Source organism: Nelumbo lutea, chromosome 1 (genome assembly GCF_056320005.1).
Source record: "Nelumbo lutea isolate HS-2025 chromosome 1, American lotus-T2T, whole genome shotgun sequence".
Lineage (NCBI taxonomy): Eukaryota > Viridiplantae > Streptophyta > Magnoliopsida > Proteales > Nelumbonaceae > Nelumbo > Nelumbo lutea.
In genome coordinates, this window is record NC_142684.1 from 183,070,853 (window position 1) to 183,090,670 (window position 19,818).

Sequence of the window (19,818 nt, forward strand, 5' to 3'; positions counted from 1 at the left end):
TCCGTGCAACGTCGGCTGAGGAATCAAAAACTTCATCAAATTACTACTCGGGCCCGAAAAGTGAGAAGACCAGCTCTTCCTTCTCCATCGCCACTCCTAGAGAAAGACATCAAGCAGTGAAAGATGAACAGTTTCTGCAACAATAATGTGTTTCGGCTTTTGCAGATATAGTAGTGTTGAACTCTTAATATTAATAGTGATATGGTATGATAGCATAATTGATTCAGTGATGCGCTCGACTGGGCTGACTATGCAAGCACTCGGACAATCGAATCAGATTCGGACTGGAAGCCTCACTAAAGAGCTAGGCGTAGAGCCTTAGTCGAGAGAATTGCTAAAGAAAATTTGTGTGTGTCTATTGAGTTTAGAAACTGAATTATTTATAATACATGTTGGTAGTCTTGTAGAATAATTAGGAAAATAGAACAACTAAAACAACTAGGACTCGGACTTGACGTTCACCGTCCGATAGCCACTATCATGTTGGATACGTGATCTTATCTTCCATTACCATTATCCGCTGCATGCATCCTTATCCGATGCGTGTTCCTCCCTAGATGTCGCCGGCTGGTTCGGTGGGTCGTGAGCTGGCCCTCCATCATTCTCCTCCACTTGGAAAGAACTCGACCCTGAGTCATGATCGGGATATGCAAGTGTCGCTTCTGGTAAATAACGATGAATGTCAACAATGTTAAATGTCTTAGAGATACCCATGTGATCTGGTAAGTCCACAACATAAGCATTGTCGTTGATTTTTCTCATGATCTTGTATGGACTGTACTTCCAAGGTTGTAACTTGTTATACTTTCCCACGGGAATCCGTTCCTTCCTCAAGAACACCATGTCTTCATCACCGACGTCAAGCACTCGGTGCCAACGATGCTTGTCTGCCGCCATCTTGTACTTTGCGTTGGTTTGCTCTAGTTTCTGCTATACGGCTTCTTGGATGGACTGGATTTGTTCTGCCAGCTATTCTGCAGAAGTACTGAGGTCGGCTACTCTGGGTAGCTTCACTAAGTCCAACGCATGATTAGGAACCTTCATATAGACAATGGAGAACGAAGATCTACCTGTAGAGCTATGGACTGCATTATTGTAGGCGAATTCGGCCTGTGCTATGGCGAAATCCCACTGCTTTGGTCTCTCCCTACAGATACTGCGGATCAAATTACCAAGGGTCCGATTCACCACCTCTGTCTGTCTGTCCGTCTGTGGATGCGTTGTACTGCTGAAATTCAATGATGAGTCAAATAGCCTCCACAGGGTCATCCAGAAGTGACTTAAGAACCTCGTATCTCGGTCCGATGTGATGGTCTTAGGTACCCCATGTAAATGGACAATCTCTCTGAAAAATAGCTTGGTTGTCGTTGTTGGAGAACCGGTCAACTACTATGAAGACGGAATCCATATTTCTTGGAGTCTTTGACAAGCCTAGCACGAAATCCATGGACAAGTCTTCCCAAATCGCAGTAGGAATAGATAGAACATGTAGAGGCCAGTATTTTGGGCCTATCCCTTAGCTATCTGACAGATATAGCATCTACTCACAATAGTGGTCATATCCCTTCTTAATTTCGGCCAGTAATAACGCCCCTTGACTGCTTCAATTGTTTTGTCTCTTCCAAGGTGTCCTGTTAATTCACCCCCATGCATATCCCTAATCTTTTCATGGAGGGAGGTGCAAGGGATGCACAGTTGTTCCCCTTTCATAAGGAACCCATCATGAATGTAGAAATCACCTGCTGGCTGTCGATTCATGCATTTTTCCCACACCTGTTGGAAGTCCTCATCCTGGTTGTACAGGTCTTCCAAGCACTCAAAGCCCACAATTTCAATACTGAGAGTCCTGATGAGGGCTACACGTCTACTAAGAGCATCAGCCACTGTGTTTTGCTGTCTAGCCTCATACATAATTTTGTATGGGAATTTATCAAGAAAAGCATACCATTTTGCATGCAGGTCACTCCTCATCTGTTGTTGTTTACTGAGATACTTAAAAGTTTGGTGGTCGGTGTAAATAACAAATTCTTTCACAATTAAATAATGTTCCCATGTTTTCAATGCTCTAACTACAGCATAGAATTCTTTATCATAAGTGGACCATTTCCTCTTGACTTCACATAACTTTTACTAAAGAAGGCAATGGGTCTCTTTTCTTGGGACAATACAGCCCCTATGCCAACTCCACTGGCATCACATTCAACTTCAAATAGTTTATCAAAACTTGGTAAGGCAAGGACATGAGTAGTGCATAATTTTTCTTTTATGAGGGCAAAACTATGCTCTTGTTCTTCTCCCCATTGAAACTTTCCCTTTTTCAAACACTTAGTGATGGGGGCTACAATACTACTAAAGTGTTTGATAAATCGCCTATAGAAAGTTGCTAAACCATGGAAACGTCTTACGTCCGTGACGTTTGATGGGGTCGGCCACTCCCTAATGGCTTTCACCTTTCCCTCGTCTACCTTAATTCCATCCTTACTTATAATGAACCCTAAAAACAATAAATTATCACTCATGAAAGTGCACTTCTTTAAATTAGCATATAATTTGTTTTACCTTAATGCATTCAAGACCTCTCTGATATGTCCTAGGTGCTCAGTGATAGATTTGCTGTAAATCAAGATGTCATCAAAATATACCACAACAAACTTACCAATAAAAGGGCATAGTACCTGATTCATTAGCCTCATGAATGTGTTAGGTGCATTGGTTAATCCAAAGGGCATGACTAACCATTCGAACATTCCATATCTAGTTTTGAAGGTTGTCTTCCATTCGTCTCCAGGACAGATTCTGATCTGATGGTACCCACTCTTGTGATCGATTTTTGAAAATACTACAACTCCATCAAGTTGATCTAGCATGTCGTCCAGCCTAGGAATGGGGAATTTGTAGCCAATAGTGATTTTGTTAATAGCCCTATTGTTGACACACATCCTCCAACTCCCATCTTTCTTGGGTGTTAACAATGTTGGTACTGCACAAGGACTCATGTTGACCTGAATATGCCCATTTTTCAATAATTCTTCTACATTTTCCCATAAGATTTCATTTTCCTTAGGACTCATCCTGTAATGTGGTAGATTAGGTAGACTAGCACCAGGAACAAAATCAATATGATGTTGGATATCTCGCATGGGTGAAAGTTCATTAGGTAATTCATCTGTAACTACATCATGGAACTCATCAAGTAGTCCCTGCACTTCCACAGGAATTTCCCTCAGTGACTCATTCATGCTTTCTCCCTTTACCACCAACAAGTGTACCTCGCGGGTATCCTTACATTCTTTTACAAATTTAGCATGGTGATGTGTAATGGTCAGGAAATTTTTCTCCTCTGCCTTTGAAGCCTTTGGGGAATTCCTTTATGCTATAGGTAATAAGGTGTAGCATACACCCTCTTTCTCGAGTTGGTAGGTATTCTTCCTACCCAGGTGTTTTGCATCTATATCAAACTACCAAGGCCTACCTAATAAAATGTGGCAAGCATCCATATCTACAATATCATAGTGTACCTCATAAGAGTACTTACCAATGGAGAATGGGACCTTGCAGCGTTCCTCCACCCATACGCCGCCGATTTCTTTGATCCACCCAATTGTGTATGGATTCAAATGTTTTTCAGAAAGTAGTTGCAATTTTTGTATGGCATCCCTGCAAATAATATTTTCCTGACTGCCACTATCAATAATTAAATCAAATAATTTACCCTGTACAGTGCATCTAGTGTGAAACAGTCGATGTCGTTGAGTGGTATCTTTGCTTCTTTGGGACATCATTAATTTTCTCACAACGCAGATGTATTCTTCATGTTCATATGGACCTTCTTCGTCCTCCCCATCAGGTCCACAATATACTTCCTCTTCAACATTTTCTTCCTCCTCCCTCTTTACCATGTTAACTGCCTTCCTTCTGGGACAATCACTAGACCTATGCCCCACTTTATTGTACTTAAAGCATTTAAAAGGAGCATGTCGCTCCCACTATACCGTCGATAATTATCACCTCAGGTCCTCTCTTGGAACATTAATTCCACATTCAGAGCTAGGTTCCTTGCTTCCTGTACACTAAGAACCATCTGGACACCAATTTTGTCTCTGATAGCCAGTCTCAACCCGCTCAAATAACATGATAGCTGATTTCGTTCAGCCAATCTTAGAAAATTCAGATGTATATTCATTGCACTTCTTGAACCCTATGCACATCGTTGATATGATTCAAACATATATTGCTCATAATCTAGGGGTAAAAATCTACATCTTCTTAATTGCTTCATGCACCTCCAGGTTCGAACAGGACCCCTTCCTTCTCTGATCCGAGTCTCTCTCATCCGTTCCCACCAGACAAATGCGCTTCCCTTCAATTGGAAAGCTATTAATTTCACCCTTCGTTCTTCTGGGATCTCCATGTACTCGAAGAAACGGTCAACCTCTATGATCCATTCTAGAAGGCCCTCTATATCCAGATCCCCACTAAAAGTAGGAATATCTACCTTGAGTTTAAATTCATCATTATTTTGTCTGGGATTAAAATTATCGGGGTTGCGCCAATTCCTGCCATTTCTGCTGTCGCCGAGATTAACTGGAGCAACACCGAGTTCTAACTCATCGTCACTGTCATCGTCAAGAACAGGGTGCAGGGTACAGGATTGACGAGTGGTCTACCATGGTCGTCTCCTTCGATTGGATACGGATTCTCCCAGTTCTGTGGAACATCCTCCCGTAACAAGGTCCGCAGTTGTCCAGCGATCTCTGCCAACTGTTGTTTGATGTTACGTGTTGTTGTGCACTGCTCTTTGATTGCTCTCCAAACAGCTTGTAACCCCTGATCTCCGTCGCGGGGTTGGTTCCAACTGCTACCGTCTTGGTTGGCCATTTGACTGGGTGAACTCCCGCTCTAATACCACCTGACGCAACATGATGTGCTCGACCGGGCTGACTATGCAAGCACTCGGACGATCGAATCGGCCTCGGACTGGAAGCTTCACGTAAAGAGCTAGGCGTAGAGCCTTAGTAGAGAGAATTGCTAAAGAAAATTCTTGTATGTCTATTGAGCTTAAAAACTGAAGTATTTATAATACATGTTGATAGTCTTATAGAATAATTTGGAAAATAGAACAACTAAAATTAGGACTTGGACTTGACGTTCACTGTCCGATAGCCACTATCATGTTGGATACGTGATCTTATCTGCCATTACCATTATCCGATGTGTGTTCCTCCCTAGATGTTGCCGGCTGGTTCGGCTGGTTCGGTGGATCGTGGGCTGGCCCTCCATCATTCAGGAACCACATCAGTAGCACCAATTATTGAAAACTAGCCAGGGCGGAACAACGTTAGATCTATGGTGCTCGAACATGTTGAGGGAGGGAATTACCGACTAAATTCCCTCATTGTTTCCAAGGCAAAGCATCCGCGGGGATAGAAGCTGACAGATGGAATCAAGTGGAAGGACTCCAATCAAAGGCTGATTGGGAAAATTGATTCCCATCATGGATCCATCGAAACCGCATAAAACTCCGGTGAAATTAAAGGGTGCATTTCCCGGTGTCCAGGAATAGAAAGCATGTGTAGCGGCTTTGAGTTTGAGTATAAGCTATTAAGCTCTAGTTGTTTCTGGAATTCAGCTCTCATAGGGTATGTTGTTTGCCTTCATTATAGTAACTATAAATCTGTATAGTGGACTGGGTCAGATTGCTTCAACCGAGGAAACAGATATTTTACATACAGATTTGAATGAAAGATTTATAGATGCCAAAGGTTTTTTGTTTCATTTTTCTATGTATGCCAGGATTTACAGTTAACTAATAGGTTTATTTTTACATAACGTGGGCACTCTTAGTTATGACAGCACTACCTTGATTTTTGCTCTGGTCTTAGTAGAATGCTTTTTCTCGGTGTTGCTTTCTTTTGTTTTTTCAACCCCACTTCTGCAAGATACAACTATCGCATTGAGGTCAAACGGAGGACCACAGATGTATTGGAATTGGACATCACATCACACGCTTTGGAATCCAAAACTGACCCTTCTTATTTCCTCACACGCCCAATTATCTACACCAATTGGTTTTGTAATTAGTTGCTACAAATCTACAACTGTTGTGTATATTAGTCTATTAAAACTACAATTATATGCTACGTCCAATGTATAAAATTATGCCTGGATTAAAGCACTTTCCTGCCGATTGCAGAGTTTACATGTCAAGAATCCCCAACTCTTTAGTGTCTTTTGTTCAACAACTTTCCAAGGGGAACTCTTCTGGGAATAGACCCTGGTTCTTGGTATCCGGAGAAGAGAGACCCTGCACTTATTGTGGGTTCTTCGTGTGTCCCATTGGAGTAGGATCTTCGAAAGACTGAAATGAACTCCAGAATCCGTTCACCCTTGTATTGGGGTCAAGGATTTGGAGCAAGATCCCCTTGAAGTTCACAAAGAGGTCTTATGTGAATTTTAGAGGTATTCACAAGAGTTTACAGAAAGTTCACCAGAGGTGACCGGCCGGTCCCTTGTTTTTTCTCGTTCAAACTAAATCACCGCCGCTGTTGCAACTTCCAGCGGTGGTGGTCCTCCTCCTTTCTCTTTTTCCCATTCTCGAGAGTTGGGTCTGATCCCTCTCGCATGTAAGAACTCTTATTTATGGGCTTTCCCTAACAAATAAATGAGGAAAAGGGGAAAGATACAAGTAGAGTTAGTCAATTAGCTAAATCATAAGGTAGTTTAAGAAATTTATCCAATATAGAATATATTAATATATACACACATACATATATATAAGATTTTTTTTTTAATTTTTTTTTGAATATACCTCTCATGGCTTGGCTTGGCCTAGCCCATGGCATGGCATTGACTTGCACAGGTTTGGGCCGTAGGCTGTGCTAGGCCAAGTCCCGAAGTATCCTAGAGAAGGGAGGCATGACCCAGCTCAGCTTGCCAAAAGCACAGGTTACCCGCCCTAGCACAACCCAATTGACATCTCTATGGAAAAGTTTGTAGGCAAAATTTCATTAGCTCAATGAAACATCCATTGCAACAGCATTTTCTTCTGGAAGAACTAACCAAGTAAAAGGTCTAGGTAACAATAAACCCCGTTTGGCAACTAAATGAGTAATGATATGGAGCAACCACCACGGTGGATAGGGAGCATCCACTGACATGAGTTGGAAAATGCTATAAACATCACCTAAGAGACCTTTATATAGAACCATTACTATGGATATGTGTGTAACTTTAATCTTAGTGTGTGTTTTGTTTCATAGGCATTTTGTGACAGGCGCTTATCAAAACACCATCATGTCATCACCAAATCAACATTTTTCCCATTATACTCATTTGTATACATTGATATTCACAAAAGTGAGATTTGATTTATGTGCGCACCAACCATTGGGGGAAGCTTCATTTTAACATTTCTACCAATGGTTGTAATACTGCTCGATCCGAGGTGGTGCACGAACCAAGGAGGGTAGTCAGATAGTCCTTGCCAGTAGGGTGGAACCGAGGTGATAGGACGGAGCCGCACTTCAAGGCATGTGATCGAGAAAGGATGTTAGAGGCCCAAAGAGTGATCCCCGGGTAAATAGTCCGATGCTTAAGTCAATAAAAGGTGGTAGATGGTTGAGCCGAGCAATATGAGTTCTGGTCCGAGCAGAGTAACAGTATGGGTGATAGAAGTTGGAAATCCTTTACCTTGAGCGGGAGATACCTTTTTATAGCCAGAGGTCCGTGTCCTAGTCGGGTTGGGCTTATGGGGTTGTAGGGATAAGGTTAATTGCCGAGGTCTTTGGGATAGAGTCCTATTCCCCAACGGAGTTGTCTTATTCCCTCCTCCTATCCTTGGTCGTGCATATCAGCGTGACATGTAGCTGATGTGGCTGAGAGGATAAGATAAGGGGCTACGGTAATAGCATATCGCGACCATGGCCGTGGAGCTGGCTGGGCCACGTTGATGTGGCTGGGGATGACTGGGCGGTCATGTATCGTCTAAGGCCAACTCAACCATGACCCAAACAGGTTGAGTATTTACTCACTATTCTACTAATGTGGCGTCTAATGGCGCTTAGTGGTGCCTAGTTGTCCATAAACGGTTTATCAAGTATTTTTCTCAATTTTGAAGACAAATCAAGTACAAACATTTATTTAATAAATGAAAGCTATACCAAACACATAGTTAAAATTTATTTATTGGTTTTTTGTTGTTTTTTTAGTAGGAGCCATAGTCAAAGTCGAAGGAGAAGCCCTCCTGTAAAGCATAGAAACTAAGGTTGTGTTTGGTTTGAAAGAAAAAGCTAGGGAAAGGAAGGAAAATGTAAGGAAGCATACAAACAATGTGGAATTGAGAAAAAAAAAATCTTAGTAGACATATGGAAAAGGTTCGCTAATCATTGTAATTACCAATTTTTTAATACTAGGTTTTCCTAAAGTAGAGTTTTATTAGATCATGTGACAAAGATTTTGGGCTCAAATCTGAATCTATCAGTATATTGTGGCAATGGCCAGAAAAAGATGATCACAATGTTAGAAAATAAAAACCTATTCAAGGACCTCACTTAACAACTTAAGCTTTTAGTCTTTTAGGTTGAATAATTCCTTGAGATGATATTTGACCAAGCGGTCTAGTATTTGATCTTTGTTGCCCTCATAATTAATTATATTTCAAAACAAGTTATGAGTAGGCTTGCACTTATCCACGCTTCAAGCCTAATAGGCTTCCGCATGAGGGAGTATATTAGAAAATAAAAAACTATTCTAGGATAGGGAAGGAAACTTTCCCTGTAAAATTAGGGCCTGCCCTATCCATCTCAAATTGAGCGGGTTTTCCCCGATCTTAAGCGGAGATGGGAAAAATATTTTTGCCCCAAACTGGAGATGAGGCAGTGACAAGATTTGCATATAGTCCCCCAAAGTTGATGGTAAATTATTAAAATATTCATAGTTTAATATTAATTTCTAAAATATCTTTAAATTTCTTCCCAATTACTCAAAACCTTTAGGGATCCCATAATCCAATGTTTAAAATACCCCTAAATTCCCATAATCCAATTTCTAAAATAACCTCAAATTTGATGTATTTTTAGGTGATTGATTCAATGTGGGGAAAATTTGGGATTCCCTGTCTCTATAAGGAGGGGGTGCCCCACCCCAAACTTGTCCAATTGTCGTTCATGTTGAAAGACCTCACCTAACAACTTAAGATTTTAAGTTGAATATTTCTTTGAAAAAGAAATAAGAATATACGAGGATATTTTGAACCCAAACCGGTTTTCCATATGGAAGATTCCTGACTTTTAAGGGGCTATTTTCAAAATGCTCTTTAGCTTATTCAACCCCCTTCATTTATAACAAATATTGATAGGTTTCAAAGGGATCTAGGTGAATAAATTGAAAATCTTGTGCACATTTTTTTGAATAAAATAAAAAGGAATTTCTCATGATGTCATTCCTTCACATGTTTTAAAAGATTAGTTACTATCTATTACCATATAAAGTAGACACCCCGCTTCCTTGTATGTATATAAAGAACTAGATAATGCATGACTCTTTATCTTTTCTTTTCTAGTTAAGTACCTTATCCCAACTCCCAACCACATGGGCTTAGCTACATGAATCGTGTGTAGTCATTTTATTTTTAGGGAGTGCTTGATATACAGTGATGTTCTCTTGTGGTTGCATTTTGGGTTGATCCATATAAATTTGTATTTGAGAGATCTTTTTATTTGCAATATTTTGAAAGCATTTTAAGTTGATCAATACAAATATAAATTGTTCTTTTTACCTAAACAATCAAATTTGGTGTTTCTTACATATGCATTTTTCTAATTGAAACAATATTTGTATATAATGTGGTAACACATATTTTGTATAAATTGTGTCGATGAACCCAAAATGCTGGAAACACAATCCTCTGTACCAAACATCCCCTTATTCAATATCATATATCCATTGTTAAATTATAACACAGCAGTGTTAACTTATGCACAAAAAAGACAATCCATTAAGCAAAAATTTCAAGGTCAGTTGTCATTATTCATTTGACACAACCGTTGTTTTTTACCAGCTTAGGAATAGTAGTGTAAGACAACCTGGCCAGTCTGGTGTGGCCTGGCGCGCAGCCTGCGCGACCTGGCCGACCTGGATCAGCCCGGCACATGATCCGACCTGGCCGACCTGGCAACCCATAAGACGCCCACCGATGAACCATAACGACATACCCCACGAGCTCGGTAGCTCACCAAAGAGCTCGCCAAGGAGCTAGGCAGCTTGCCACCAAGGAGCCAAGCAGCTCGGCAAAGCTCGCCACAAGCAGCTCGGCAAAGCCATGGAGCGCGACATTGCTCCCCTGGGCAACTCAGCACTTGTAGGGTAGCTCAGTACAAAAGAGTAGTTTGGCGTATCACAAGAAGATCTCTTGCTTGACAGTTTGGCCTATACATTGACCCGCCGACTGACATAGGCGTCGACCTGACAACCTGGTGCAGACACCGACCCGCCGACTGACACAGGTGCTGACCTGACAACCTGGCCCAGACATCGACCCGCCAACTGACACAGGCACCGACTTGACAACTTGGCCCAGACACCAACCTGCCGACTGACACAGGTGCCGACCTGGCCGCCTGACACAAGTGCCAGCCTGACAACCTCGAGGAATTTACCACCGTACCCTAATTCTGACGGGATATGACGAGTCTTACCGTTTGAAGGGTTTTCACCCACCCAACCCGCGAGGACACCACTATAGAAGGACCCCGACCCCCAAAGCCAAAAAAAGGAAAAAAAGGATGGTAACCCCTGCTCTCTAGCTCTCTCATTTCTTTCCAAGCTCTTTGTAATCAGAATGCTAACTTAGGCATCGAAGAGTCCCCGCCAGGAAAATACCCCCGGGTCCTTTGATTCAATTCTCGCAGGTCCCTCAGCTCCCGCCGCCTACAAAGGAGAGGAAATTACCTCATGCAGAGGATAGTCAAGTTGTGCTGCACCATGCAGTTCGCCACCAGGCAGTTCTCCACCAGGGAGCTCGCCACCAAGCAATTCTCCACCAGGGAGTTCGCCACCAAGTAGCTCATCACCAAGGCACGTCACCACAGGGTCAAATAACGAGGTACTTAGCCAAAAAAAAATCTACATCACAAAAAATGGTACATGACCAGAAACAATTACATCAATAAGTGTGTGTATGGTGATAAAAATAATTAAAAATGATAAAATGTTTAGAAAAATCATTATAATATTATCTTGAACAATAAACAATTTAAAAATGAATTTTATTATAAAAATATGATACAAAATTAACAAAAATGATGGTGATTGGGCCGATGTAACACAAGTGCATCACACTAAATCCTTCCCGCAAACTATTCACACCATGTGTGGCCCATCTACAATAAAATAGTGTTGTTGATAAATTGAATGGGGGGTGATCCACATGAAACTTAATATCCCATTCTATCGTGGATAGGACCAAAACGGTCCCATCCATGATATATTCATATTGTATCAAACAACCCTTGATTGGTCACAAATTTTTGAATATCATGTGTTTCCATTATCATAGTCAAACCTTTAATTAAAAGCTACAAATGCCTACTATGGTTAGGATGCAAATCAGATGAAGCTCAACCTAGACCCAACCTTGCAAATTGGGCATAGGACCCAAGCCTGGACCGAACCTGAACTCATATGTTTATGTATGCATGTAATGCATGTAATTTATAGTTAGGTGGGGATTGACTACCTAAGAGTTCACATCGGTGCCCCACAGAATGCACCCCGTTGTGCCTCATAGCACATCCCAACCGAGTATTGAGAATATCTCTGATTAACAAGTATAGGAAGTGTTCCTATTGCACACTGAGATGAGAACAGATCTGCTTTTTACAAATCACACCTCACACCAACCTCATAGGCACATCCCACATGTATGAAACATCTCTTGTAGGAGATGTTCCCAATACATCTGGATATAACTGTGAGGCCTGTGTGAGGTGCAGTGTGAAGCATATCCTAAAATCGCTGAGATGTGCATATGGAGCGCCTGTGGGCATGTCCGAGCTTGGGTCAGGCCCGCCCAAGCTGCACCACTAGGCACTAATCATGGTGTCTCAATTTAAATTGTACTCGGTTAGAGCGGCTAGCGGGGACTCCCGTCTCCCGGAGTCCTGGGGGAAGTTGGGGAGGACCGGAGGAGTTCGGCTTCAGTCCAGGTAGAGTTGATGCATGCATCGTTCGCGCAGCATGAATACGCGCCACGCGTCCTTAAAATGTGTGCGCCATAAAAACGTGCCAGGTGTTTCCCTCTCACCACCCTCTCGCTCATACCGAATCGAACCCACGCGGCACGCTGGTTCTCGAATTTGAATACATGGACCGGGCCGCCACGTCTCTCTCTCCTCCGCAGTCCCCATCCTCCCTCTCCCTCTCACTCCCGTCCAGGGTCAAGGTTCTACCTTTCAACCGGCTAGTGACCAAAGCAACCGACGACCGGCGGAAAATAGCCATGCATAAAGCCATTTTTATCTGCAATTGTGGCTTAAGACTAGGACTCTCATTACTCAGTCACTTTTTTTTTTTCGGTTTCTGTACCTAGAAAGCTAGAAAATAGCCATGAATATCAACTTTCACAACACTTTTTTCTTTTGAAGTTTTGGTTTTGAACGAATAACTTGCTAAAAATTATATAAAAAAAGTATAGTTCAAAAGTTGAAAGACAGAAGATGCCTTTCTGGCAATGTTGATGAGAAGAATCTTAGATTCAATTAAATCAGGGTTGTTGTATTAGGGGCTATTGAAAGGATGCAAGTTACCTTTGTTAGTGTGAAAACTGAAAAGAAACTCTCTTATTAAAAATTGAAATTGGTTTCCCCTTTTCCTGTGAGGAAGATTATATTTGCAGACACGAAACAGAAGAACGGTAAATGGAGAAGAAAGATGCGACCACCTTCACTCCATACCAGCTTCATCACAGGTTCATAGACACTGTTCTTCATAAACTAGAATAGGAACAAGTTGCTATTCAACTGACCCTCTTAGCTCTCCTTATTTACCTCAACTACGACCAACAACCCAACAGCAGCAGCATCTCAGCCCTCCATGACAGCGAACCTCCTCCAGAGTTTCTTTCCCATTCTCTTGACTTCCCAGTGACCCATGAAGACCCACCTCCACCAAACATGGAAAAACAAGACCAAGTCATTGGTGAGGCTGAAGACAACAAGAAGAGAGAAGGGAATTACCAGACTTACCTGCTGTTCTTCGTCACCGGTAATGGTTAAGAATGCGATCACCGCCCATAATGGTTGATACCTTGTCCGTTCCACCGGTTCTGGAACAATTAAAAAATAAAAAAAGAATACATTAGTTTTCAGGGGATGTAACGGCCAAACCAAGGATTAAGAAGAAGAAGAAGAAGAAGAAGAAGAACCATGGCCAGTATCCGGACGAAGGTTGCCGCCGGTCGCCGGTTGAAAGGTAGAACCTTGACCATGGACGAGAGTGAGAGGGAGAGGGAGGATGGGGACCGCAGAGGAGAGAGAGACGTGGTGGCCCGGTCCATGTATGCGAGTTCGGTATGGGCGAGAGGGAAGCACCTCGCACGTTTTAAGACGCACACGTTTTAAGGACGCGTGGCGCGTATTCATGTTGCACGAACGATGCGCGCATAAACTCAGCCTGGACTGAAGCCGAACTCGTTATGGGCCTTATGGCCCGTGGGTTTGGGAGACGGGCTAGTGGCTACACGCTGTTCACTGTTGTGTACCCACACGAAACAAATAATAAATAAATAAATAAAGCTAAAAACGAAGGTTCAATTTTGCATCTCACCGTGCATGTGAGGAAGGATGCAGTGGTACTTCGCAGCTGCTCTTCTTACCATTCTTACTAGTTCTCAGGTTAGAAACCATAATTTTGTTCTATAGCACTTCATAGAAGTAGAAATATTTCCCCAGATCTGCGTTCGCATATCCTCAAGAACTTATTTCATGCGTTTGAAATTTGTGGGTCGCTCAAGAATCCTGTGAAAGATTTTTTTTTTTTTTCAAAGGAGATGTTCTGAAACTTTATTTAGATTCAGCATTTCAGTTAATATTTTCAGAATCCGCAGGGAATTGTGTGTTTGCTTGATTTGATGCTAACTGAATTAATGAATGTAGTATTGGGACTAGATTGAATAAGTCTTATCTGTGGGATTTTGGTTACAATAAACACGAATGATTGTAATTCTGTGAGTAAAATTGGCGTGCATCAAGTTCTTCTGTAACAATAGTTTTAGGAGTTTTTGCTTTTCTATTAGTTTTTAGTTAGGTCAATTGCAACACCATTAATTGTATATTATGTTAGACAGCAAAAAATGACAGTAAAAACCATCCAATTGCAGTTAACTTTGTGGTTATAGTAAGAAGCACAAATGTGAATGACAATTTACAAAAGTAATTCCTCAAAAAAGAGTTATCAGATAAAAATGAATGATATTATTGTAGAATGATCATTTTTCTGTCAGCATTAGTATGGGATGTTTATTCACTGCATAATTCTTTTATCAGCTGGATATTGATAATACTCAATGGATTATTAGTCACTTCATTAATTGGTGCGTAACTGTGTAGTAGGCTTCACATTTAGCAAGGAAAATCTGAGGTATTTGAGCGTGGGCATGCGCTTGTAAAAATCTTGGGTTAAGTAGGTGGGCATCTACTGGCTCCTTGTCTACCATTAACTTGGAAGTGAGTTGGATGGCCAGAAAGTAATTGTCCATCATTGGCCGTGAGGGGTCTTTGACTAGGACATTAGGGATTGTTTTTCCTTGTAATTTATCAAATGCTGTTGGTGTTAATAGTTGGAAATGATCAGGTGCTGAGTTTGTGTTCTTACAATGAAATGCCAACTTTTGGTGCATACCATTTGTTTATGTGGCAGGGAATTTTGACAACACTATCACAAAGTAATGGAGGATACAAATATGATTATGCTACAGTTCCTTTTCTCGCTGAAGTTTTTAAGGTATTTCTAATTTTATGATTCTTTATGATTATGGTAAAGCAGACTCTTGTATGTGCCATGTTTCCTGAGATTAATGGGAATCCACAGTAATCTTGACAAGGAAAAGATTTGTGCATCAAGTAAAAATTTAGGAAGTAAATTTTCTGATATAAATCACTTTAGTTCTTAGATGAATTCCAGCTTTTTGTTGTTCATCTGATATCTACTACTAATTGTTAAACTGCAGCTTCTGGTATCTAGTTTTCTCCTTTGGAGAGAGTGCCAATCATCACCTCTTCCAAGGATGACTACAGAATGGAAAAGTGTGCGGCTGTTCCCCATTCCATCTATTATATACCTAATCCACAACAATGTTCAATTTGCTACTCTAACTTACATGGATACGTCTACATATCAGATAATGGGTAATCTGAAGATTGTCACAACTGGGATTTTATTCAGGTGCTGCTTGTTTCTCACACAGCTGTCTTTAGAATTTTATTTGATTGGTCTTATGCCTTTTGATTCTTCAACATTGATCAATCCAAGTATTTCTCCATTTCTAACTTTCTCATTGACATTATGGTATTACCTAATCAGCAGATATATTTATTTATTTAACTTTCCAGGCTGTTTCTGAAGAGGAAACTATATACTCTACAGTGGATGGCAATTGTTCTATTAGCTGTTGGTACAACTACAAGCCAGGTAATAATGGGAATCTTTCTCTACATTATGGAACTTGACTTGCATTATACTATCATTATTTGCCTGCTAATTTATTGAGGAACATTCTAGTTGGATGAGGGGATGGGGAAAAGCAACCTCTCATGTCCAAATGTTGCACTTATTCAAGGGGTGTGAAATTGAGATTCATCATTTGGTAGCCTTCCAAGGAGAAATCTTAGCCATAAATCAACCCAATGATATCAAACCATATACATGCCGCAGAATTGGTCCTTCTCTTGTTGCTGCCGAACCAAAGCACAAAGGACTTAATCTCAGGCTCAAGTGTAAAAGGCTTTTCGATGCTTACATAGAAGGCCCACTTCCAGCATGGCCAATTTACATACACAGACAGAGACATATACTTAGGTCAGCTCAGTGTCTCAGCTTTAATTTCAACTATTTGGGGTTGGCTACATGATTTCTGTCCCCCACTGTCCCAGGACCAAGTATAAAGGTGTATAATTCCTACGTAGAAAGCCCAGACAGAGACACATACTTAAGTCAGCTTGGTGCCTCAGCCTTAATCTCAACTATTTGGGGTTGGTTACATGAATCCTGTCCTACCACTGTGTTCAGTCTAAGGCCATGTTTCCTGTCAATTTTTAAGTCCCTCGATCATCCTTACCACTTCAATCTACATTTTCTTTGGTCTTTCCTTGCTCTTTTAGATCCTTCTACTTGTACTGAGTCATTCTTCACCAGTCACCAGTGCAGCCACTGAATGTCTGTGCACATGTCCATACGATCTCAATCAATTTTCATTCATCTTTGTCACTAATTGGTGATGCTCCTCTAATGGACTCACTTCTTGTTCTTTCCTCCCTATCTTGTAGCCTTTTCATTGATCCATCTCATCTTCCTCATCTCATCTAAGCCTTTTTTTAACATGTATCTCAACTGCCCAGCTACCTTCTGTGGGTCCTACAAAAGCCCATTTCTCAATGCTTTCTTTTGTTTAATAATCTCTTCTTAAAGCTGGTTTGGCTTGCAAGCTAGGGTTTCTTCCCCAGAGAATAGGGCTGTGATTCCTGTGAATGGGCTAGAGTTGGATGCAATCTATCTGGTTCTAAAGTCTTGCAATTATATAATTAGGTATTGCATTCAATTAACTGGATTCTGATTAGACTTGGTTAATATATGGATATTGTAACTTGTAAGTCATTAATAAAGTCAACTTAGTATTTATCAAAAAAATGGCAACTTAGCATCATCTAAATGACTCCAGATCTTCCCGTAACACCCTCTGCTTAACATCATATCTGATATTCAAGACCTCTCTAGTCTCTTCTGCTCTCCAGTATCTGAGATTTTTTCATGTCTGTCACGAGTGCAATGTCATGGTCCACTATTGCATCTTGTATGCACTACTGTTCGAATGACTGTTTGTACCAGGCCAGACCATCCTTGGATCAGGCCCTTCTTTGATTTCTCTTATGAGCCTCTTTACCCATTTTGAGGGTTTTTTCCCTTGGTTATTCTCGATTTAAGTAAAGACTACATTACCAAAAACATAAATAAAATCAAATTAGAATTATTTATATGACATTTGAACTTACAGTCTCATAGAGAAGCTAGATCCTTGACATTAGAGCTTAGTATGCTAATCCATAATGGGATGGTGTGCCTACAACCAAAGCACAAAGCCACAATCTGGCTTTAAAACTTCTTAAACCTGTGCTTTGAAATTGGTAGTCTGGGCTTTAAAATTGACAGTTTGCAGATTTTGTTGTGCTTCAATATTCTTTTTCCTTAAATTAGGGCAAATATAAATTAGCTCATAACACATCTTTGTATCTGGTGTCATGGTGTTTCTATTTAACTCCTTTAATGCATTTAATGAAATCTTTGACTAAGAAATTTGATTAATTCAAAGCATGTTCGATTGACTGGTCAGCTCCAACCCATCTGCAAATTTTCCTTAGAAAAGGAAAGATCACTGCCTGCAAACTAGTACCCTCTCCACTCTCTTTTTCTCTTCACTCCAAAAATCAACTTCGCTCCTGAAATTTCTTTAATTGTATGGATGAGCCTAACCTGATTCAAAGAGAACAAAAAAGAATATATCACCTTTCATCGGAAAAATTCTTGCAAATTCTTTAGGCATGTTTGTAGTCATAAATTGATTCTTGAATATATCCACCATCTATATAGCCATTATCATCATAGTTGGAATGCTTCTCTGTTTCATTTATGCAGATTAAAGGTTGTGGAGAGATTTCATGTGACTCACTTTTCTCAGCACCAGTCCAAGGATACATGTTGGGAATCCTCTCCGCTTGTCTTTCAGCATTAGCCGGTGTTTATACAGAATTTCTGATGAAGAAGAACAATGATAGCCTGTACTGGCAGAACATACAATTGTATACGTATGTATTCTTCTCTGCACACATTGCATATTGTTAGAATTCAGGTCTGCCTTAGAGTTCGGCCTGACTGAGTTCAGTTATGTAGAAGAAGAAAGAGTGATAGAGAAAGAGAGAAAGAGAGAAGAGAGAAAGAGAGAAGAGAGAATTCTGGTTCGAACTGAAAGAGTCGACATGACTGAAAAGACCTATGTGCCCTTACTTAAGTTAAGAGCACATGTTTCAACACAACATTACAGATCAGCAACATCAATCAAGGTATTAAGACAGAAATACCCCTAAGCTAACACTCCCCCTAAAGCTAGTGAGTATATATCATATACTCCCAGCTTGTTACATATGTAGTCCATTCTTCCCCGACTCAAGCATTTTGTAAATAAGTCAGCCCATTGATTTCCTGTATTAACATGTGTAGTGTCTAGCTCTCCATTCAGCACCTTCTTCCTCACAAAGTGACAGTCAACCTCAATGTGCTTGGTTCTTTCATGAAACACTGGATTAGAGGAGATATGAACTGTAGCCTGATTATCACAATAGAGCTTCATTGGAGTGTTAATGTTGTACCCTATTTCCTGTAGAAGGTTCCTTAGCCACACTAATTCACAAGCGGTATGCGCCATAGCCCTATATTCTGCCTCTGCACTGCTTCTTACCACAACTGTCTGCATCTTACTTTTCCATGTCACCAGGTTACCTCCCAGAAACGTGCAATAGCCTGTAGTAGATCGCTCATCAGACATAGAACCGGCCCAATCAGCATCAGAATACTCTTCTATTTCAAGTTTTCCCCCACTCTTGTATATCAGACCGCGGCCCGGGGCCCCTTTTAGATACTTCACAATTCTCAGAACCGCATTCCAATGAGGAGTCAGAGGTTTTTGCATGAACTGGCTTACCACACTAACTGCAAATGAGATGTCTGGTCTGGTAATGGTTAGGTAGTTCAGTTTGCCCACAAGTCGTCAGTATCTGCTAGGGTCTTCAAAACTTCACCCATATCACTGCTTAGCTTGGTATTTGTGTCCATGGGTGTTTCAGCTGGTTTGGCACTCAACTACCCTGTTTCTTCCAGCAAATCAAGCACATACTTCCTCTGGCACAGATTAATCCCATACTTGGATCTCGCTACCTCTATCCCCAAGAAGTATTTCAGTTTACCCAGATCCTTTGTCTGAAAGTGATCCTGCAGATAAGTCTTCAGCCTATCAATACCAATGTTATCATTCACAGTAATAACAATATTATCTACATACACCACCAACAGTATTTTTCCTTTCGGAGAGTCATGACTAAATACAGAATGGTCAACCTTGCACTGTTTCATGCTAAACTTCTTTACCACATCACTGAACCTACCAAACCATGCTCGAGGAGACTATTTAAGCCCATATATAGCCTTCCTTAGTCTGCACACCTTATCATCCTCCCCCTGAGCAACAAACCCTGGAGGTTGCTCCATGTAGACCTCCTCGAGTAAGTCACCATGCAAAAAGGCATTCTTGATATCAAGTTGATATAGTGACCACTCATACATGGCTGCAAGAGAGATCACAACACGAATTGACCCTATCTTAGCAACCGGTGAGAAGGTCTCTGTGTAGTCAATGCCATAGGTTTGGGAGTACCCTTTTGCAACTAATCGCGCTTTCAGGCGTTCAACACCACCATCAGGCAGATACTTAATCGTATAAACCCACTTACAACCAACAGTTTGCTTCCCAGGAGGAAGAGCAGCGAGGTCCCAAGTATG

The 19,818-nt window shown here is 41.0% G+C and overlaps 1 protein-coding gene across 2 annotated transcripts in view; it reads left to right on the forward strand.

Moving 5' to 3' along the window:
* The first annotated feature begins 13,767 nt into the window (after positions 1 to 13,767).
* Positions 13,768 to 19,818, forward strand: part of LOC148879686 (CMP-sialic acid transporter 1-like) — a 37,459-nt gene continuing 31,408 nt past the window's right edge. For both annotated transcript variants that reach the window (XM_088961306.1, XM_088961305.1), the window contains exons 1-5: positions 13,768 to 13,889; positions 14,914 to 14,997; positions 15,224 to 15,438; positions 15,606 to 15,684; positions 17,902 to 18,071. In XM_088961306.1, the coding sequence (XP_088817432.1) occupies positions 13,839 to 13,889; positions 14,914 to 14,997; positions 15,224 to 15,438; positions 15,606 to 15,684; positions 17,902 to 18,071 (599 nt within the window). In that variant the 5' untranslated portion in view covers positions 13,768 to 13,838. The remainder of the gene's footprint in view (positions 13,890 to 14,913; positions 14,998 to 15,223; positions 15,439 to 15,605; positions 15,685 to 17,901; positions 18,072 to 19,818) is intronic.